The sequence below is a fragment of the Myotis lucifugus genome, unplaced genomic scaffold (assembly GCF_000147115.1).
Source record: "Myotis lucifugus unplaced genomic scaffold, Myoluc2.0 scaffold_292, whole genome shotgun sequence".
Classification (NCBI taxonomy): domain Eukaryota; kingdom Metazoa; phylum Chordata; class Mammalia; order Chiroptera; family Vespertilionidae; genus Myotis; species Myotis lucifugus.
Window position 1 is genome coordinate 1,456,211 of NW_005871340.1, and position 22,579 is coordinate 1,478,789.

The window sequence follows — 22,579 nt, forward strand, 5'->3', positions numbered from 1 at the left end:
TGTGTGTGTGTAAGTGTGAGAGTGTGTGTGTGTATGTGAGTGTGTGTGTGTGTGTGTGAATGTGTGTGTGCGAGTGTGTATGTGTGCATGTGAGCCTGTGTATGTGAGTGTGTGTGTGTGTGCATGTGAGTGTGTGTGCATGTGAGTGTGTGTGCGAGTGTGTGAGTGTGTGTGTGAATGTGTGTGCGAGTGTGTGTAAGTGTGAGAGTATGTGTGTGTATGTGAATGTGAGAGTGTGTGTGTGTGAATGTGTGTGTGAGTGTGCGAGCGAGTGTGAGTGTGTGAGTGTGCATGTGAGTGTGTGAGTGTGTATGTGAGTGTATGTGAATGTGTGTGTGAATGTGTGTGTGCATGTGTGAATGTGTGTGCGAGTGTGAGTGTGTGAGTATGTGTGCATGTGAGTCTGAGTGTGTGTATGTGTGCGTGTGAGTGTGTGTGTGCTGAGAGGCCACCGGGTGGGAGGTGGGGCCTGGGATTCTGGTCCTAGATCTGCTGTTATAAGCCCTGTGACCTTGTTGAGGGGCTTGGCCTACTGAACTCTCAGGCCGCTTGTTGCTGACATCACGTGATTACACACACTATGCAGATGGAAGGGCCCCAGCGGCATGAAGCAGAGCCCGCGAGAGGGCGCCTACCCGACTGAAAAGGGAAAAGGGATGCTGCCCAGACGTGTGGAGGTGCCTGGGCCCAAAGTGCCTGCTCTGCAGAACAGCGGACTGGTCACCAGCACAGGCTCGGCTGCTTCCTGGTTGGATGGCCGAGGGCAGGTTCCTAACCCCTCTGAGCCTCAATTTCCTCATCTGTAAAGTGGGGATCAGAAGCACTTCGCTCCTGGGGGTGTGTGTGTTAACTGCCAAGGACACATTAGAACAGAGCCCAGCACCTGATGGACCCCCAGTAATGTTAACTGTCAGAGTTCCTGTTACCAGTCTATTCACAGGTGGTTCTGTGTGTGTGTGTGTGTGTGTGTGTGTGTGTGTGTGTGTGGTCTTTCTGTCTCTCTATGCGTGTGTGTGGTTTTTCTGTCTCTCTATGTAGAAAAGGAGCAAGGTGACAACTATTTAATGTGTATTCCTGCCACACTCCACGGTACAATGCTGTCACATGGAATGTCTGAGTGCATCCCTGCTGAACCGGTGAGTGAACAAGTGACACACAGGAAGGTGGGTGCACAGCACCGGGAGGTCCAAAGGAGAAGCAAGGGCCTCTCGGGGCCGCGCCGGCGACCAGCAGATGCTGTGGGGGTGGCATCCTGACCAGAGGCGCGCTAATGAGGATGGCTTCCCGGTAAACAAACACCACATCCTGCAACTCTGACCAAGTGCTTCCCAACCTCTCTCCGTCACTGAGCCTACTTTTAAACCTTCATTTGCCTGACTTTAATACATGGTTCTCTCCACCTGATGGCCACAAATATCATCACCTCACGTTCACGTCTACAGAGTTTCTAAAAAAATATAAGACATGCAGCCTGGCCAGTGTGGCTCAGTTGGTTGAGCGCTGTCCCATGCACCAAGGGGTCAACGGCTCGATTCCCAGTGAGGGCACCTGCCTGAGTTACCGGCTCAATCCGCAGTAGGGGGCGTGCAGGAGGCAGTTGATCAATGGTTGCCTCTCATCAATGTTTCTCTCTCTCTCCCCCTCTCCCTTACTCTCTCTCTAAAATCAATTAAAACATATATATATATATATATATGCAGTAGGATCTCGGGTTACGTCAGAGATCCGTTCCTGTGGCGCGACGTAACGTGATTCTCGCCGTAAGTCGGAACCCACCTACATAAGCACCTACGTCACTCACATGGAGCACGGACACAGCAGTAATGAAGTGAAACAGTAAAAACAATTTAAAAGAAAGATAACAATTCCTGACATTTACTTGTGGTAAATAAATAATAAAAAACATAAAGCACATATGTACACACGTCGAAATGATGGAACTTTTTTTTATAAATAAATGGGAGATGGCAACATAGCCACGAAACGACGTACGTCGAGTCCAATGTAACCTGAGATCTGTCTGTACACACACACACACACACACACACACATGTATATGTGGCACGCAGACCATCCCATAAACAAAAGGGAAAGGTAGTCAAGAAAAGGGGTCCGTGAGCTTTTGCCCTCTGGGGCTTCCATCGAGCCTGGGAATCCCAGGATGAACTTACCTCATCTATTCTGGATTGCCGACAAGGGAAAGAAAATGTGAGTCCCACAGGTAATTTCTTGTCCTTGATTTTTTTTTTCTCCATGAAGTCTCCCAGGCACTCGGCGACATGGTCAAAAAGCTGGAGAAAGCACGAGAGCAGTCAGGAGGGAGAAAAGCAGTTCAGGAAAAACGTGAACGACACGGCACCCTGAGGCCCTGCTTGAAAAGCCACCGTGAGTGTGAACGGTAGAGACAAGCCCCTTAACACAGCCTGCCCTGGGGGCCAGCACGGCTGAGAGAGCATTTCAAACCCTTCAAACAGAACTGCCCTCTTAGCAATCCCTAAAAGATATTATCAGGGTATTGAGGACATTTAAAATAGGAAAAATATTTTAAATATTAAAACTCATCATTTAATTTTTTTAATTAAAAATAATAGAAAACCAGCTCATCCCTCCATGTCACACAGTCTCCATCAGCCACCCCAGTGGAGTGGCCGCCTGGCCCCTCTCGGAAGCCATTACTCCATCGCCATTTCCCCAGGTGCCTCTCTCTGTCTACCTCAATCTGCAAATTCCAGAAGCTCCACAAGCAGATCCACGGTTGCTAGTGCACTTGAGTGGTTTAGCAATCTTCAGACTGCCGTATTTTTTTTTTTAAAGTTCCAGGTCTTTTTTTTTTTTTAATATATTTTATTGATTTTTTACAGAGAGGAAGGGAGAGGGATAGAGAGTTAGAAACATCAATGAGAGAGAAACATCGATCAGCTGCCTCCTGCACACCCCCTACTGGGTATATGCCTGCAACCAAGGTACATGCCCTTGACCAGAATGGAACCTGGGACCCTTGAGTCTGCAGGCCGACGCTCTATCCACTGAGCCAAACCGGTTAGGGCGGACTGCCGTACTTTTACTTTTTCCTGAAGTGTAATGGACATGCCAAAAAGAGTGCCCACGCCCTAAGTGCAGAGTTCACCGGGTTCTCACAAGCTGTATCCACCTGTGTCACCAGGTATTAGATCCAAAAAGATCAAGAAACACAAGCTATCAGCACACAGACAACCCCTGGGGTCCCCTCCAGGCACAGCTGCCACCACCAGCCCCACGAGGGCAACCGCCAGCCACCCTGACTCCCACTGGTCCTGCCTGTCCACCACGCGTGAACGGAACGACACTGCCCTCCCCAGGGATGTCTCTTTCGCTCTGTTACGTGTGTGAGTCAGCCACCTGCTGAGTGTCTTTGCAGACTGTTCATTCTCATGGCTGCATAGTATTCTAAGGGGGGAACAAACCATATTTAGTGGATTGCGGTTTAAGCTCACCTGCTCCACCACACACTGCCTGGGATGTGCACACACATCGTAGGACAGACTACAAAGAGGCCTGAACACTGTTTCCCTAGCCCAGTGATGGCGAACCTTTTGAGCTCGGCGTGTCAGCATTTTGAAAAACCCTAACTTAACTCTGGTGCCGTGTCACATATAGAAATTTTTTGATATTTGCAACCATAGGAAAACAAAGACTTATATTTTTGATATTTATTTTATATATTTAAATGCCATTTAACAAAGGAAAATCAACCAAAAAAATGAGTTCGCGTGTCACCTCTGACACGCGTGACATAGGTTCGCCATCACTGCCCTAGCCTCTGAACAGAGACTGTCAGTGATGGCGGCTCACCACCACTGAGGCAATCTTTTTGGATCTAATACCTCCCTTCCTCTCTAAAATGTACCCAGAACCGAATATAGTTTCATATGTGTTCTGGCCGAGTTCTTAGTTGAACTAAGAACTCCCCTTTTCCTTAATTCTATACTCCACAGTCCAGGTATTACCCTCGCCCCCATCTTCTTCACATGCTGTCATAGCACCAGGCCTCCCTTCTGAATGGAATTGACACAACTACGGAGCTTCTTGAAGCCCAGAAGAAGGCAAGGCCGCGCCACACGGGCACAGGCAGCAGACCAGGCCTGCTCCCAGACAAGGCCGTCTGCCTGAAGGCTTTCCCTGCGGGGTACCCTTGAGAGGGGACCAGAAGTCACTATTCCCACCTCTATCTTTCTCCAGATGTCCCAGACCCAGCCTAGAGTCTGACTTATCTGCCAGGGTAAAGAAAAGCCTGTCAACTTGGATGCAGGAGCCCCTGTCCCTGAGTCACTGGGACTCAGGCTACGCCTGCCGCCGGCAGCCCCGACGAGGAGACACGTGGCCACCTTCCCCCGAGGCTCGGCTAAGCTCCCTGTGACCTACATCCGAGAGATAAAAGCCCACTGCTAAGTCCACCCTCCCCCGCACGCTCAGAGAAGGCCGGCAGGCTGCAGAGCGGATTCACATGAGTGGGGTGCACTAACCAGCGCCCCCACAACCGAGCCAAACATAACCACCCAAAGTGCTCTGTTACGAAGGAAATGCCGTATTTGTGAACTGTCCACAATCCAGGGGCTCCAGGAGACAGGAAGCCACCCCCATCTCAGGCGAACTATGTTTGGGACCAACCAGAGAAGGCAGTCACCCAGCCTCTCTGCACTCAGAGTCCGAAAAACATTTTTCTTTTCTGACAACATGCTGGTTATTTTAAAAGTCCCCCCACACAGACTCAGTTCCTTTGACAAAGATGGCAAACAATCACTAAAAACACCTAAACACTTCTTATTCAAATGATGCTTTATGATTGCATGTATGCTTCCAAAATTAAAGCTTACAATTGCATCAAAACTAGAGATACCGTGTGTGTGTGTGTATGTAGAAAGAGAAAGGGGAGGTTAAAGCAAATGGTTCGCAATTGGGAAGTCTGGACCAAGGGCTATATGGGAATTCTTTGTGCTTATCTGAAACCTTTTCTGTACGTTCAATATTATTTCAAGCAAATGGTTTACAAATATATTAAGAATTCCCAACACATTTCAAAAGATGTTATCACAACACCCAGAATTCGGCACTGTTCAGAGTCCTGAGTCTGAGTTGCTTCGTGGGCAAAACAAAGCCCTCAGTTTTCCAGAATACTCTACAGGTCAATACAAGATCTCAGAAAAATGGGCCACCCAGTAGTTATTTCTAACTTCACACCAAACTTCTGCAACAGAGGTTCCTGTGTCATCCCTATTTTTCAGCTGGCAACCTTCTCCCTCATCCCTTGGACTTTACCGCCTTGCCCACAGCCCTCACATTTCCTCACCACCAAAAAACTTTTAAATAAATAAAAACAAGACAAAGGCAAAGCCCGGACTAAGAGTGTTCCATGTTGGTACAAGTGTCACATCTGGAGCCAGACTGCCTGGGTTCAAATCCCAGCTCTACCACTTACCAGCTGTGAGACCCAAAGGGCTGGTTACTTAACATCAAGCCTCAATTTTCTCATCTGTGAAATGGGAATAGTAATACCTACCCAAGAGGGTTGTTGTGATGATTAACTTAGTTAATCCATATTAAGTGCTTACATTAGTGACTTATATATAACAAACGCTATGTATTTACTATAATACTACATCATCATCGTTATCATCATCATCATCTTCCTTCTTTGCAGACCAGTTCAAAAGGGCAGAGGAGAAAACAGACAGCAGGAAAGAAAGTGAACCTGGGGCTGAGAAGATGGGGAAAGAGGCTGGCAGAAACGAGGTCCCAGAGGCAGCGGTTAGAAGGAAGTCACTATGGCCCAGCTGGTGTGGCTCAGTGGTTGAGCATCAACCCATGAACCAAAAGGTCAACGGTTCAATTCCCAGTCAGGGCACATGCCCAGGTTGAGGGCTCAATCCCCAGTAGGGGGCATACAGAAGGCAGCTGATCAATGTTTCTCTATCATTGATATTTCTCTCTAACCCCCTCCCTTCCTCTCTCTCTAAATTAAGACAAAATATTTTTTTAAAAAAAGAAGGAAGTTGCCGAAACCGGTTTGGCTCAGTGGATGGAGCGTCGGCCTGCGGACTGAAAGGTCCCGGGTTCAATTCCGGTCAAGGGCATGTACCTGGGTTGCGGCCACATCCCCAGTGGGGAGTGTGCAGGAGGCAGCTGATCGATGTTTCTCTCTCATCGATGTTTCTGACTCTCTATCTCTCACCCTTCCTCTCTGTAAAAAATCAATAAAATATATTTAAAAAAAAAAAAGAAGGAAGTGAACATGGCCAGTATGTACCTGTGGGACAGACACCCCTTAATTTGCAAACCCTGCCAAAGCACACAGGAATGTCGTAGCACAGGGGGACAGTCCCAGGGGTGAAGGCAGCAGGCAGAGGTGGCTCAACCCAAGGACCATGAGAATAGAGGGTGCCAGGTCAGTACTTGTTGCTAAATGGAAAGAGCAAGGATGCCAGCCCAAGCCCGCTAGCCACTGCGAGGAGGAGCAATGCAGCGACCACGGGGCAGAGCTAGGAGCCCTACAGCTGGCAGGGTTCTCGCACACACGCCGGATGAATGGGCCAGTTTCTAAGCGGGGACACCTCGAGGCAGGGCCATGGATGAGCGAGACAACCCATGTCAGTGGCTGCCTGAACCACTGGCTGGCGGTTCATCTGCTCCAATGACAGTGTCACGGCCTGCAAAGCTCTTAACCAAAACCCTCAGAAGCAGGTTAAAGGCCGGGCTTACCCCTTTACTCAGAGAGGCAGAGTGCTTGCTCCAGTCCCACTCATGTTAACTTAGGAACAGAGTGGAGCCAAGAGGAGGTGGCTGCTGGGCCTCATGTCAGAGTCTAGCCCAGAGCAAATGGGTTTTCTGGAGAAATTAGTCATGGACCTTAGTGTGAACACACCCTCCCTCAAGCAAATATTTGGCGATCTCCGAGTCCGTACCTTGGATGGCAGCCATGACCCAGGAGTCAAGCTACAAACTGGAGGAGCCAGAACATCCACAGGGGTAGGGGCTTACAGGACGCAGACGTGGCTGAAAACCTGACCAGGGACTGCCTGAACCCTGACCACAGAACCCTGAGCCCAGGGTCCTCATACACTGTATTGGATCCAGACGGAACCAGACGGGCAGGAGAGGGGTGATTGGTTCCTTCTGAGCATGAGCACAAGCATGCCTATGGCCCCCGCGCCAGTAAAGGCAGGTAGCCCTTGCAAGGGGCGGGGGGGGGGAGGGAGCCCTGAAGGGGGTGGGGCTGGGTGGGGCTCTGGTACCAAGTGAGAGAGGAGGGGACGGTGATTTTCCACTTAAGGCTCTGCTCTTTGTGCCCAGGACTCCCAGGAGGCTATTAAATCAGGTGGCCAGGATCCCTTGATTAGTCCCGGGGCTGCAAACTAAAATTCCTGCTGCCTCATAGGTGCCAGCCACAGCCTCAGTGGTGAGGTGGGCGAGGAGGCCAATGACTTGGAAGGGGTGTTTTGACCCAAGGGCTCTGCTAAACCTGTGCTGAGGAACGAACCCCAGGATCCTTGGGGAATGAATGCCTTTATCCAACAGAGCTGCTGGGTCTCCCTCCTTCACAGTCCCTGGAGCCCCATCCACCAGTGTCCCCAGGCAGCGGGTCTCTTCGGGAGGTCACAGCTTCCCCCAGGAGTCCCCCTCCACACATCGATGACGGGCTCCTTCCTGGAGCTCAGGACACCAGTGCTGTGGGGCCTGGTTCCCGGGGGACCCACCTGGCTTCCGCTGCCGTGCATGATGTTCTCCGGCGTGTCATACACCTCGGACTCCATGTGAACATTCTGGTTCTTCTCTAGGCTCACTTGCACCCGCAGAATTCGAAAGTAAGACCCACCAAGGTCCAGGGCAATGAAATCTCCCTTTTCTGTTTGGGGAGAAAGCAGGTATTGAGTCAGATTCAGGTTTTACGAAGGCCCCACACTTTGCCACTTCTCCTGGGGTCCGACCATCCCCTCCCGGAGGCACAGCACTTCCGGCCAGGCACCCTGAAAATACCCATTAAGTACCAAGTCCCACCCCATCTTTCTCTAACTCGTGGCCTACATGAAAAATAAAACTAGCATTTCTACTCAGCGATAACCTCTGAGGTCATCCCATAACTTGGGTTCCTCCCATGTCAGCTCAGACTGGATTACAGCGAGGCCAGAGCTCCATTTATTCCCCAGGGGATTTTTTAAAAAATTATTATTGGGGTAAAATATACATAAAATTTGGCTTGGCCAGTGTGGCTCAGTGGTTGAGCATGGACCTATGAATCAGGAGGTCACGGTTCAATTGCCGGTCAGGATACAATTCCAAGTTGTGGGCTTGATCCCCAGAGTGGGGCGTGCAGGAGGCAGCGGATCCATGGTTCTCTCTCATCATTGATCTCTCTCTCTCTCTCTCCCCCCTCTTCCTCTCTGAAATCAATAAAAATATATTTAAAAAACATATATAAATGTATACATAAAATTTACCATTTTGCAACCATTTTTAAGTGTACAATTCAGTATACTCCCAATGTTCTGCAATCATCACCACTATCTATTTCCAAAACTTTTTATCACCCCAAACAGAAACTCTATAATCATTAAGTAATAACTCTCCATTTCCCCTCCCTCTAGTCCCTGGTAGCCTCTATTCTACTCTGTCTCTATAAACTTGCTTATTCTAGATATTTCATATAAGTAAAATCATAATATTTGTCCTTTGGAGTCTAGCTTATTTCATTTTGTATAAGAACTCAAAGGCTCGTCCATGTTGTAGCATGTGTCAGTACTTCAGTCCTTTTGAGGTTGGCTGATATTCTACTGTACGTACATATCACATTTTGTTCATCCATTCAACTGTCGGTGGCCACTTGGGTTGTTTCCACCAACGGATGTTTTTTTGTTGTTGTTTTTTTAATATATTTTATTGATTTTTTACAGAGAGGAAGGGAGACAGACAGAGAGTTAGAGACATTGATGAGAGAGAAACATCCATCAGCCAATTCCTGCACACCTCCTTACTGGAGATGTGCCCACAACCAAGGTACATGCCCTTGACCAGAATCGAACCTGGGACCTTTCAGTCCGGAGGCCAATGATCTATCCACTGAGCCAAACCAGTTTCGGCCCAACGGATGTTTTTAACAGAAGTCCCTGTTGATCTCCTAAGAGTAAACTGGCCTGACATCGTGGCATTCCTCAGGACCAATGTGTGCAAGAACTGGGGTGGCCTCAGCAGGACAGAGAATGAGATGGGACTGTATGCCGAGACCACCACACAGCACCAGGGTGGTGGCCGTGGGCAGGATTCCAAACAGTAAGCCACCACCAAACATGACCTTATTTCTCATTCGTTACCCCCACACATGCTCCCCAAAAATCAGTTAAAATCTGTTAATTTTCCTAGCCAGCGTGGTTCAGTGGTTGAGCATCGACCTATGAACCAAGTCACAGTTCAATTCCTGGTCAGGGCACAAACTTTTAAAGCCTAAAAGGTTTTAATTTTGATGAAATACAACTTATTTTTTCTTTTGCTGTTTGTGATGTGGGTGTCATTCTCTATGAAGCCATTGCCAAACCCAAGGTCACAGAGATTCACACCTCTATTTCCTTCTAAGAGTTTTACAGTTTTAGCTCATCGTAACTTTTAAGTTAATTTTTATATGATATGAGGTAAAGGTCCCACTTCATTCTTTTGTATGTGGATAGATATCCCAGCATCATTGTCTTTGTTCTCTAGTGCAGATCATGACAATTCGGTCTGGTGAACAACTATAAACCACTTGTGCCTAGGGAAGTCATAGGCACAAAAGTGAACACCATGCTAGGATAAAATTATAAATGTTTTTATTTTGTTTCAATATTTTTAAAACCAATTCACTGCTTTAATGTTTAAATAAATATTTTTTCATGTTTTACACTGGCTCTTCATCATAACTTTAAAAAAAAACAGCATCAGGAATTTTTTGTTTGCCAGCCTGGTGGAAAGTCTCATTTTCAGTCGACTCAAAGGCCTAAGGAAACACAAGTTCTTGTGCTCAAGTCCCAGGTGATGGAGGTGGAACCTGCTAAATGGTGCCAGTGTCGACAGCAGGTAAGAGCTTTCCGCCCTTCACGCAGGAAGGGGTCGGGTTTCACGCAGTACCTTTCCAGGACCCAGGCCTGTTTTCAAGGTGAGTGAACATGACCGCAGCCACCTATGACCCAGGAGGAACTGGCCTTGGGGTGCGTGGGGCTGGCCCGCACTTCTGCAGCTCTGCAGACCCCTCCCCGTGCGTCCCAGCCGATGGCCTGTCCACCCCAGCTCTCTGCTGCTGTGTCCTCACCAGCACAGGTCAGCGGGGTCCTGGGGAGCTGGGTCAGAAAGGGTGGCCTTGAGACGTCAGGACAAGGCCAAACACTGGACACCCCACGCCCCTGGAGGTGGGGATGGATGACGTGCGGGGCTTTCCCTGGAGGCAGTTCACAAAGGCTCACTGTCAGCCCAGCGCAGCTCCTGTCCTTCCCTGAGCAGCGACCCTCGTTCCCGGGCGTGTTTGTGCTCAAAGAAACGGCAGTTGGCACCTCTTCTATAAATCACATTTGCAGCTCAGGAAACGGGACAAACATTAACTCCCTTTCTCAGTTTATGGGTTAGGAAGCTCCAACCAAACCAGCCGAATGACCTGCTCGTGGTCACACCTGTGGCAAGGCCAGGGCCCCTCCCTTTTCTCAGTCACTCGTATTCTTGTAAATGCTGTGATGCTCATTGTTTTTTATGGGTGTATGTCCTATTTTCCTTAGTTGGATGATAAGCAACCTGAAAGGCCAATGTAACATGCTTCCCTCCCTCCCCCAGTTCTGAGTCCTGCACACAGCAGGCCACCAGCAAGGTTTGCTGCTGGTTCAGTAAGAACAGCCCGGGTCAGACACACGGTCTGCTCGGCCCCATTCTTGGCCACGTAAAGGACAAGGAATGACTTCCGGTAAGGGCAACATGATATCGGGTAAACTTTGTTGCCTGTCTAGCATCTCTTTAGGTAACTCCCTTCCTGTCTTATAGCTGAAGTTGGGGTAGCGCTGACTGCCCCCTGCTTCAGCTCCAGGGGACCAATGTGCGACCCAGGAGCATCCAGAGTCACCCATCTTGCCACAAGGATTGGTTCAGGGTGGGCACATGGCCCATGCCTGCCAGTCGTCACCCTCTGCAAGACCATCCCTGGGATGGCCAGCTCTGGGGTGAGGTGTCGGCTGGGGCTGCAGGGCTGTCTCCACCTGAGGGAGAGGTGGCCTGCGCAAGAAGCCAACAGAGACTGAAAGAATATTAGGCAGAAGCCAACTTATGACGAGATTTCCCGGGTATATGAACCAGGAAAGGGCCTCTTTTGCTTATACAAACTGGAGTTAGAGTTCTTTCCATTTTGTTTAAATCCTCACCCAAGGATATGTTTATTGATTTTTGAGAGAGAGAGAGAGAGAGAGAGAGAGAGAGAGAGAAAGGAACATCAATGTGAGAGAGAAACATTCACCAGTTGCCTCCCCTACACACCCTGACTGGGGATTGAACCCACAATCTAGGTATGTGTCCTGACCAGGGATCAGACCTGCAACCTTTTTGGTGTCTGGGACAATGCTCCAACCAAGTGAGCCACCCGGCCCAGGCCCAAGTTCAATATTCTTTATTAGGGAACGAGTCCACCAAACACTTGCTCATAACAAAGGGGTCTATCACCCCCTCAGGTTGGCACCCTGATTCAGACCCATGGTGTCCAGTCAGCCCACTGCAGAGGCACCAGAGTTCCATCTGTGGGCTCAGCCACATTTTGCGGGGGATCGGGATCGGGTGAGACAGCCCCCCTTTATCCACCTCTCCTGCCCACAACATCGCAAGGATGCCAGTGAATCCTGAAAACCTCTGAATCTTTCCTCCAGGGTTAGACATACACACTTGGTGGGGGGAAGGGGGTCCTCTGACTAGTCCCATAGATTGGCAGGGCCTCCCAGAAACTCTTACACGGTCAGTTCTTACATTAGAATAATGAAGAGGAGGACAACGGCCCATGTAACTCTATGGTGGTTTGCAGTTTCCAAAGCACTTTTACTTGATCCTCTTGACAGCCTGAGGCAGGCAGGGCAAGGATTCTCGTGCCCATTTTACAGATGAGGAAACGGAGGCTTAGAAAAGTTAGCTGGCTTCTCCGAGGTCACACAGATGAGGAGCAGCAGAGCCAGAGATGAATCCAGTGTTCCCGGCTTTTGTTTTATTTATTTTTCTTTCCATTTCAGCCTCTTTTTGCAGTGGTGGGCTTTCCTCCAACTTCCTCTTCACATCTTGGGCCTCAGCCTTCCTTCCTGCTGCTGGTGCCTCCTACTTACGACTGCTTCCCACATTTCCCATTACACCGGAGCTCGGAGAACGGCTCTTCTGGAGGAGGCTCGTTAAACAACGCATCTGAAGGGCCCTGGCAGCTCTCCACTCTCTAATGACAGCCATTATGACCAGCGAATAATAGAAAACAAACAGGGGACAGATGTCGCTCTTGAGCCCAGGCCTGCGCTGGGATCAGGGCAAACAAAAACCGCGCTTTCATGAAATGCCTACCTCTGCCTTGCTCACTGAATTAATTCTGCACCTGAGATACGAAGGCTTTCTGTCCCTCCTGTGTGCAATCCAGATACTTGATGAGTAAAAAACCAACTAGGATTCTGGACATTCCAGAGATTTCACAAATTGAAAGATAAGGAAACTCAAATAAGGAAACTGAGTCAGCGACCCAAATGAAAAGAAAGGAAATATTTTCCTCCCTTTGGCTACAAAGTAGTACTATGTATATAGAGAGCTCAAAAAATTAACAGTGAAAGAACAAGCATTAACAGTGACCGCACCACAAATCAAATATTTTTTAAATTACCCTTTTGGATAGAGCGTGCTAGGAACCATGAAGCAAAAACAAAGAAATATTCAACTCAATTTACCCTCAATTACAATTGGTATTTATAATATTCTTAAGGATAGATGAGAAGAGAGAGAAAAAGAAAAAGTTTTACAAATAAAACTGAGTGACCAGGGTCTTTGGAGGGAGACGGGGCAGCTTTGAAAAGAGACTTCTGCTCAGCCACGTCACCAGAGTAAAAAGGCTTTAACATCTTCCTTCTTTCATTTATGATCTGTACCTTTCCTATTCCAAGAAGGACATGCAGCCGCTAAATGCCACCTTAGGGTTTACAATTTTTTAATGTATAGATTATTGACTATCAATTAAAGAAAAACCACTACCCATAAAAAAATGTCCAAAGGTAAAAAAAAGTAATAATAGTAATGGGCTGATACAGTTATAAAAAAAAGTAGATTTTCCAAACTCTGAGCCCAGTCCACCGGGGAAAGGTGGGCAGGAAAGGAAGGTTTGTGTCTCCCTCTCCGTGGAAGTCACATCACCCCCGAGGGGCAGGGGCAAACCTCCACGGGTGAGTCCAATCTGTCCTTCGTGGTTTGGGACTCCCGCTAATTCTGCTGCTGACTAATTACACCGCTGAAGCAGTAATTAATACTCCAGAAGGGGAACGGCACCATGGTTTACTACGAAGGAGACCAGCATTCTGACGGCTCCAAGGGACCTGCTGGTTCTTGGTTGCTAAGTGAGCAGGGGAGGGGGAGGGGAAGGCACATCTGTCACTAAGGGCAGGGCCTGGACGCGGGGCAGGTCTCCGGGGCCTTGGCATCAATGTCAATGTCAGGGTGGGGCTGTCAGGGCCATTCCAAGCAGAGTGTGGGCCCCAGGGCACCTGAACTGAACCCACCCATGAATATCAGGAACACCCATAGGAGAAAGTCTACAGGATGTGCTGTGGTTGCACTGTTGACGTCCTAACTCTTACACCTAGAAATATGACCTTATGTGGAAGCAGGATCTTTGCAGAAGTAATCAAGTTAAGATGAGGTCATTAGTGTGGGTCTCATCTAACCGGTATCCTCAGAAGAGGAAAATGCCATGTGAAGACAGGCACGCAGGGAGAGCACCGTGGGATGGCCGAGGCAGACTGGGGGGCACCGTGCAAATCAAGAAACACCCAGAACAGCACCAGCAGCTAGAAGAGGCCAGGACGAGCTGATCCGGAGTCTCAGAGGGAGCCTGGCCCCGCTGACACCTTGATTTTGGACTTCTAGCTTCCAGAACTGTGAAACAGTGTGTTCTTGTTATGAAAAGCCACCAGCACTTCCTATGGCAGCCTTGGACACTAAAGCAGGGGCAGAAGACAGGCACGGGGTGAGGGGTGGGGTGGGAGGAGAAGCACTGAGGGCAGGGGGCAGACCCAGGCCCTCGGCACAGGACGGTGGTCCTTGCGCTTCAGGGTTTTGGTTTCACCTCCTCCTTCTCCTCCTGTTTTTGTTTGTTTGTTTTGTTTGTTTTTTAATCCTCACCTAAGGATGTTTTTCCCATTGGTTTTTTTAGAAAGAGTGGAAGGGAGAGAGGTGGGAGGGGGGAGAGAGAGAGAGAGAGAGAGAGAGAGAGAGAGAGAGAGAGAGAAACATAGAAACATCAACGTGAGAGAGACACATTGATTGGTTGCCTCCCGCATGAGCCCCTACCAGGGCTGGGGAACCCTGACCAGGAATGGAATCCTTGATCCTTCAGTGGGCGGGCGGACACTCTAACCACCGAGCCAAACCAGCCGGGGCTCTCCTGTTCCTAACACCGCTCTGTGCTCCTAAGAAACTGCCCTAAACATCTGGCCCCATCCACACTGGAGAAGAAAGAGGCTCCAAAGGAGTCTTGGGGCCCAGGCTCCTGGCTCCCGTCCCACAAACCCTAGGACAGTGACCCTCAGCATGGCTTAGTACCAAGTCTGTCATCACACTGAAGACACCACTGATTGTGAGACACATCGCTGTTTCACATAAGATGAAGAAAAAATGCTGCCAATAATAACTATAAGATGCGATTATTGTACAATACATTAATGATTTCAGAGATATTCAAATAAAAAATTATCTAAAAATAGATGAAATACGGGGGGAAAGATCAAAGAGGTGTGGGGAAAAGGCAAGTAAGCCAGGTTAAGCTGGTTTCTTTCCCACAGGACTGTCACAGTCTGTATTATTTGGTGTCTGTTATGAATTCACCTCTACGACGGGGCTGCAGAATGTGGATTTTCCCAAATGAGTCTGAATTCTGAGCCTTGTTTTGAAGGGCAGTTGATGGGGCAAATGGCTAGGTTACTAGTGTACTTAGATCACACTCTGAGCCCCTCGACTGGGAATGATTTGGGAAAGGGTGAGGGAGAGAACCCCTGCTGACATCCGGTCTGAGGATGGGGAGCTGGCTGAGGGGCAGGGGCAGGAGGAAGGGCAGGCATCTGCTCCTTGGATGTGTTAGTCTTGGGCCAATAACACAGAATCAGGTCCCTGAAGGCATCAGGTAGCCTTCTGAGCTCTTCCAAGTAAAGAGGGGCCATGGCCACCCATTCCCCGCCCCTCCTCTCTCAGCTGCAGGAGACACAGCCGCACCTCTCCTACAGAACTCCAGAACTCCACTAGCTAATCCGGGAAAGGCTCAATGCTCCCAGATGTGAGTACCATCCAGGGCTGGGAAAAGCAGAAGTGAGCTACAAAGCCAGAGGCATCAGAACAAAACCCAGGGCACACCACCGTCCAGCCACTCTGAGGCCAGAATCTCTTTGGTAGTTAATAAAACCCGAAACTGCTGGTAACCAAGACCTCAGGGAAAACCAAAGGATGGAGGTGGAGGAGATTTTAAATAGTCAAGAGCCATCAGGGATACAAATGCCAACGTGTGTGCATGGAGCACAGCCCACCGGGGCCAAAGGCACATGCTCTCCCTCAGCATGGGAGCCACCCAGACTTCTAACGGCCGCTGCAGGCGGAGCAGGACTTCCCCACAGCCCTGCCCTTGCCCATCCTTTGTGCACATCGGCTGCAACTGCTGCAGTTCTCCTGACATCCATTCTGCAGGCTGCATGCCAGCTGCCCCAAACCCCAGCTTTACAGGAACCTCCAGAGCAGGGAATGAGGGCCGTACTCTCAGGGCGTGTACTCACAACCCCAGGAGAGACTGGACTTCCTTCTTCCTTCTCTCACATATAGGTGAGTCCCAGCTTAGAGCACAGAACACAGCTCAGAGCGAGGTAGGAACAGCACCCGCCCCTGCAAACTAGTAACGGCGGGTTGGCTGGACAGAACAGCTCCGTGAGCAGGCCAGGCTGAGCCCTCTCAGCCTCCACCCTGCCAAGTGCAGGGGCTGAGCCCCCCCACTCCCCACTGTGGGGCATGAGCCATACAGACACACCAACAGGATAACTTTTTCTTCCATTCTCTCTCCCCTGCCCTTTCTCTGCTTGGGGGCTACCTTGATTTAGCATCTATACACTTTGTTCAGATGGGGACTCAAATCTCCCCTCTGAGTCTGAGGCCCACCAGTCACTAGGATTGCTACTTATTTGAAGGGCGGCCTTGATGCTCTGATGGAGAGATGCTCCTAAAATGAACTCTTCCTTTCTTCTGGAGCCTTTCATGTTCTGGAGACAAGCATCTCTAAGATCTTACACAGCATCTGTAAGATCCATAAATACAACCCTTTCTTATCACAAGCTACTAGACCAGCCGTTCTCAACCTGTGGGTCGCGACCCCTTTGGGGGTCAAACGACCCTTTCACAGGGGTCGCCTAAGACCATCGGAAAACACATATATAATTACATATTGTTTTTGTGATTAATCACTATGCTTTAATTATGTTCAATTTGTAACAATGAAAATACATCCTGCATATCAGATATTTACATGACGATTCATAACAGTAGCAAAATTACAGTTATGAAGTAGCAACGAAATAATTTTATGGTTGGGGGTCACCACAACATGAGGAACTGTATTAAAGGGTCTCGGCATTAGGAAGGTTGAGAACCACTGTACTAGACAGTCAGACCAATGAGGGCAGGTCAGCCTTGTCCAACCATGGTCTCCCTAGTGCCTGACACATGGTAGATGCTCCGTAGACCTATGTTGGATGGATGGATTGGTAATGTATGGAGGGAAGATGGATGGATGGACGGACAGATGGATGAAATGGTAAGTGAAGGAATGAGTAAATGAGCGAACAAATAAATGAAAGTTGGAAGGATTCTCACAGAGCATTCAGCCCTTGGAGCCGATCTCTGGATGAGAGACTCACCTGAACCATCAGGAATGGACCTTACAAACGTTGGCAACATCTTGACTGTGGCTGTCGGATTAAAATCCCGGGAAAGACCATGCCTCATCTCCTTCTTGAAACGTGTCATGATATCTATCAGAGTTTCGTCGGAGAGCCGCATGGCATAGAGATACTTGTCAATCTGGGGGAAGGATGAGAAGGAAGGAGAGTGAGGCCAAGGCTGAGGAAGGGCATTCCAGTTCAGGTTTGACTGAGGGAGGACAGGGCAGGTGAGGTGCCCACCTGTCCAGGATAATCCAGCTCCCACGGGCACTTGACCAACCATGCTGGCACATCACAAGATGGGAAGTCATCAAATGCCATCAACCAGGTCACTCGGAGCATGCTTGCAAATGCTCTGAGCCCTAATTCCTCCCCTGTAAAATGAGCCAGATATCTCCAAGGTCCCTTTCAAGCCTCAAATATTACATGGAAGCTGCCCTTTGACAGCCCCCCTCCCACAAGACATGTCAGAGGCGCCTTAAGCCTCCACACAACCCCTTCCCTCTATGACAAGTGGCTGGCTCATCCTCATGTGAATGGAAGTGCTACAGAGGTTAGGAATGAGAGCTCCAGGGCCAGAAACCTGGAGTTCAAATCCCAGCCCGACCACTTAGCAGGTGTGTGAATTTCAGGTTCTTCAGCTGAAAAAGTAAGACAATAAATGGGACCTAACTCACAGAATGTTGTAAGATCAAATGAGATGGAAAAGCACCAAAGACACAGAAAGTGTTTGATAAATTTCACCTATTATTACTAACACCAGAGGCCCGGTGCACAAATTCGTGCACCAGTGGGGTCCCTCGGCCTGGCCTGCAGTATTAGACCAAAACCGACTCTCTGATATCCCCTGAGGGGTCCCGGATTGCAAGAGGGCGCAGGCCAGGCCGAGGGACCTCACCGGTGCACAATTGGGGCTGGGGAGAGACACGGGAGGTAGGCCAGCCAGGGAGGGACCGCAGGAGGGCTCCAGGGCGTGTCTGGCCCATCTGGCTCCGGCTGGACCCCAGCAGCAAGCTAACCTACCAGTTGGAGCATCTACCCCCTGGTGGTCAGTGCACGTCATAGCAACTGGTTGACTGGTTGACTGTCTGCCCTCTGGTAGTCAGTGCACGTCATGGCGAGCAGAAGAGCAGCCTTAGCATATCATTAGCATATTACACTTTGATTGGTTGAATGGATGACCAGACGACCAGACACTTAGCATATTAGGCTTTTATCATATAGGATAAGACAGTGGTATTGACGGGTTTCCTTGGGTGTGATTTCTAAGTAGGTAGAAACAGGGCCAAAGGGCTGGCATCCTTCAGAACCTGGGGCAGCAGGCCCAGAGCAGAGATCTTAACCCCACCATCCCCAGAAGATATAGAAACAGCCCCCCAGGCTTCCATGCCCGTGTACCAGGGCTGATGTGATCAAGCTTCCAAGTCATTCCATATACTGACCCAACCTGCGCCTCCTCCTGGTTCCCCCTGTTCCTCAAGGTTCCCAGGTTCGTAACCTCAGGCTCCCTGATTGTCATTGGTTGTTCTTTCTTCATAGTCTCTTCCCATTTATTCTCTCAAAAAGCATTTATTGGGCACATACTATGTGCCTAGCCCTGGGCTAGATACCTATCCTCATGGTGCCTGTCCGCATGGAGTTCACCAGAAGTCATTTTGAGCCATCATTCATGTTTTTGCCACTCCTTGGTAACTGCATGCGTGGATTACTGATTTCTGATTGATTACTCATTCATTCACTGTAATAGTTTTCCATTTTCAATCCCTCAACCTTCCAATTAATCCTCTTAGACCCTGCCACACTCACCTTCTTAAACTGCAACACTGGTCAATTCATTCCCCTGCTCAAAGTCTTGCAATGCCTCCCATGTCCGAGGCACCTGTGCTCTGTAGGTGTGGCTCCGTGCCCCGTGAACTCCAGTCCAACTACCTCTGCCATTCCTGGTAGGCCTGGGCTTCCCGACTAAAATGCCCTTCCTTCTCTTCCCAAATCTCACGTACCCTTCTACGTTCAGATCAAATGTCACCTCCTCCTGCGGATGCCCAAGTTCCTCAGGCTAGAGACAACCCCTCCCTCAGCACTGATGTCTGCCCAAGCTCTAGCCTGGATCACAGCTTTCTGCATGTATCCCAGTGCCTGGCAGGCAGCCTTGCACACAGAAGGCTCCTGGTGCACAGAGAGACAGATTTATGACCCAGTGAGGCTGAAAAGACCTTGACTCTGATTTGCTTCTGCAAATGGCATCTCATGCTCACTTTTCAGGGTGACTGGAAATGTCCTGATTCAAGGACACAGAGTCTCCAGTCCCAGGTCACCTCTGCCTATTTTGCTCCTGGGCAGCCTTCTTGCTTTGGTCTCTACGCCTGTGCTCTTCCAGGCCCTGCCTGCTCCTGCCTCCCTGACAATCAAGGCATTGGCCAAAGTCCCCCAGGGTCCTCTGTGGCCAGAGACAATCCTGGCCCCACCGCCAATCTCTTCTACCACACCCCCACCTTTCCTTTCCCCTTCGTGGCAAAGCATTGCAAAGAAGGGCAATCAGAAACCACCGAGAGCTGAGCTAGAAATGACCAGAACCACAGCCCTACGAAGAGACATGCTCTGTTCTGCCCCCAAGGTCAGCAGCACCGGATCAGCAGTCCTTGCCACATGGCACCCACAGGAGCACACGGGGGTGTACTGAGTGCACGCCAGAGAAGGCCTCCGGGAAGGGTGATGGCAGGGTGCATCCAGGAACAGCAAGAGCGTGTGGGAAGGCTGAAGGCAAGGGAGGGTGGTTTGTGCAATGAACAGAAATAAACTCCATGTGCATCCAGCACACAGTGTAAGTGGGGCAACTGGAAAGAGCTAAACCGTGCAGGGCGTTATAAGCCACATAAACACATTTAGATTAACCCCAAAGCACGGCAGCCTTGGAGTGACTCGAATGAGTATCCGCCAATGAGATCTGTGTTCAGAATAGATCAAGCTGTGTATGGGGTAAGAATGGACGAGCAGGAGCAAGTCCGTGCAATAATAGTCACATGGCTATTCTACATTTTGGGCATGCTTCAACTGCCGCACCCCCCACCCCACAATATGATGATCTATTTATTGACTTGTCCATCTCATCTGATAATGTGTGAGTCCTCCAGGGAAAGAAAAGATCAAATAGACCTTTGGAACCCACCCAGTTGCCTCGTACACAATAGGAATTCAATTAATATCAGATGTTGGAATAATACTTTATCATTATACTAGAGGCCCCGTGCACGAATTTTGTGCACAGGGGGAGGGGCGGGCGGTCCCCTCAGCCCAGGCTGCACCCTCTCCAATCCGGGACCCCTCGGGGGATGTCCAACTGCCGGTTTAGGCCCTATCCCATATTACCTCTTTATTATATAGGATTGTGGTTTACAAATGATTTCACATCCAGTATGTCATTTAACCTTCAAAACGACCCTGTCAGCGAGACTTGTACCCTCTTCTTGGCCTCCTTTTTCACATCTCTTTGGAAATGAGATCCACTTCACTGTCGCAGAAACTGAGGCTCCAAGAAGCTACGTGATTAGTTCAAAGCACACGACCGGAAGTCAGGTCTCATACCTGCAAGTCTAATGCTGTCTTTAACAATCATGCCCGTCCCCAAGGGAAGGCCTGTCCCCTACTCTGTGGAGGGCAGACCAAGGAAAGCTGCTGAGGTTTTCCAGCTGGACAGGGAGAAGCTTCTAGAAAAGGCAGGGCTCTCCATTACCCCATCCTGTCTCCTAGCTCCAGGTGCAGCTTGGCACAAGAACACGGATCTCAGAATCCTGACGTTGCAGGACAGCCAAGCCAAACCCAAACAGAGCCTAGAAGCTCAAATCAGAAACCGGCTGGGAACAGAGAGAACCTGCCTCCTCTGGTTCAGGTTCATGAATCATCACGTGGCACAACCCCCCTCCCCAAGGAGATGTAGGAAATGAGGCCAAAAAGGACACAAGCTGGGGCAGAGCTGGCCCTGAACTTGAGGCCTCCTGGATGTCATGTGAATGAGGATAAACCAAGGGGAGCCCTTTCCACTGGTCGGAGGGAGCTCAGGAGGGGCCTCCAAACAGTGGAGACCCTGGGGCTGGGGCCGGCCAAGTACCCACCACCCTGGGCACCTCTGCGCACAGGGGGCCTCTTTCCCCTCATGCAGACCCGCTGTGGGCTGCCGCTGGCTGGGCTGCCGCGGGCTGGGCGGCTGCTGTCCACCTGAGGTGGGGACCGAGGATGGGTGGTGGTGGAAGGAGGCGGGAGAGAAGGGTGTCAGGGAAGCCGCCCCTGCCATTTTCTCCAGATCTCAGTGAGGCTGTGCTCTGCAGGAAACCCCGTAACAGAACTGCTATTTCTTTCTACAGAGGGTGGGGCCAGAAGCCCAGGAGGGGTCAGATGGCAGAGGGTTCAGACCTGGAAAAGGACAGCTTCTGGTCTTGGGACGTTTGGCAAAGCCTGTGGCCCCTTCAGCTTTTCTATTTCCGTCCCCTCTCCACCGCACCTGCAGGTCTCTTCCTCCCCTTCCTTCTCACACTTCCACCTCCACAGCCCTTCCGCTCCCCTCAGGACTCGCCCTTCACTGCTCTGGCCAAACACTGTGCCCCAGCCACCCCTCCTGTGCCTCCGACCCCAGCCCTGCATTTGGGTGACCAGAGGGCACAGCACCTCTTCTAGAGGCTTCACGCAGCCAGGCCAGTCTTGGGGACATCTGTCCTAGGATGGAGCCTCCCAGGCGTCCGGGCCCCAAGTGCCCACCCTGGCACACAGGACCCTGGCCAGGCTGGGGAGGAAATGGGAGGTGCCAGGACCAGACACCACAAGCCCGGCCGAGTCCTGCAGACACTTGGCCGAGACTGACGAGGACCCTGGGCAGCCTCCAGAGCACCTTTCACCTGAAGGGACAAGCCCTTCTCCCGAGGGCGAGAGCCAGGTCGGCCGCACAGGATGGACACTCTCGCCCAGATACTAAGCAAGTACTGGTCCTGGACTGTCCTTCCTGCAGACCAGGAGGGCCCGAGCTCTCAGCAGCTCCAGAGGCAGCTCAGGAGATGTCAGAGGGGAGAACGTAGCCTGGTCGAGTGCCTGGCCCAGAGCCGTCAGCTAATGAGCACACACAGGGGCCACGCACTGTGCTAAACGCCACCATTTCTGTGCTCGACCCCAGTGCCCCCCTGCTCCCAACAGAACATGCACAAAATATCAATGCAAGACCGGACGTGCCCAAGTGAACGAACAGGCCAGTCGTGGCAGGAGGTGTGACCACTGGTGACCCGGGCATTTTGACCTTCTGTGGAGGGGGGGCGCAACCATGGAAAATTTTCACCCCCTCTCTCGTCCTCTCCTGTGAGGATCAGGAATGAGGCAGAGATCGCCCTGGCCGGTTTAGCTCAGTGGATAGAACGTCAGCCTGC

The 22,579-nt window shown here is 50.3% G+C and overlaps 1 protein-coding gene across 1 annotated transcript in view; it reads right to left on the bottom strand.

The window, feature by feature from the left end:
* HK1 (hexokinase 1) overlaps positions 1 to 22,579 on the bottom strand; it is a 64,104-nt gene that overhangs the window by 28,710 nt on the left and 12,815 nt on the right. The window contains exons 2-4 of the mRNA XM_006099966.3: positions 17,151 to 17,313; positions 7,731 to 7,879; positions 2,172 to 2,291 (exon numbers count right to left, since the gene is read on the bottom strand). Coding sequence (XP_006100028.1) covers positions 2,172 to 2,291; positions 7,731 to 7,879; positions 17,151 to 17,313 — 432 coding nt within the window. The remainder of the gene's footprint in view (positions 1 to 2,171; positions 2,292 to 7,730; positions 7,880 to 17,150; positions 17,314 to 22,579) is intronic.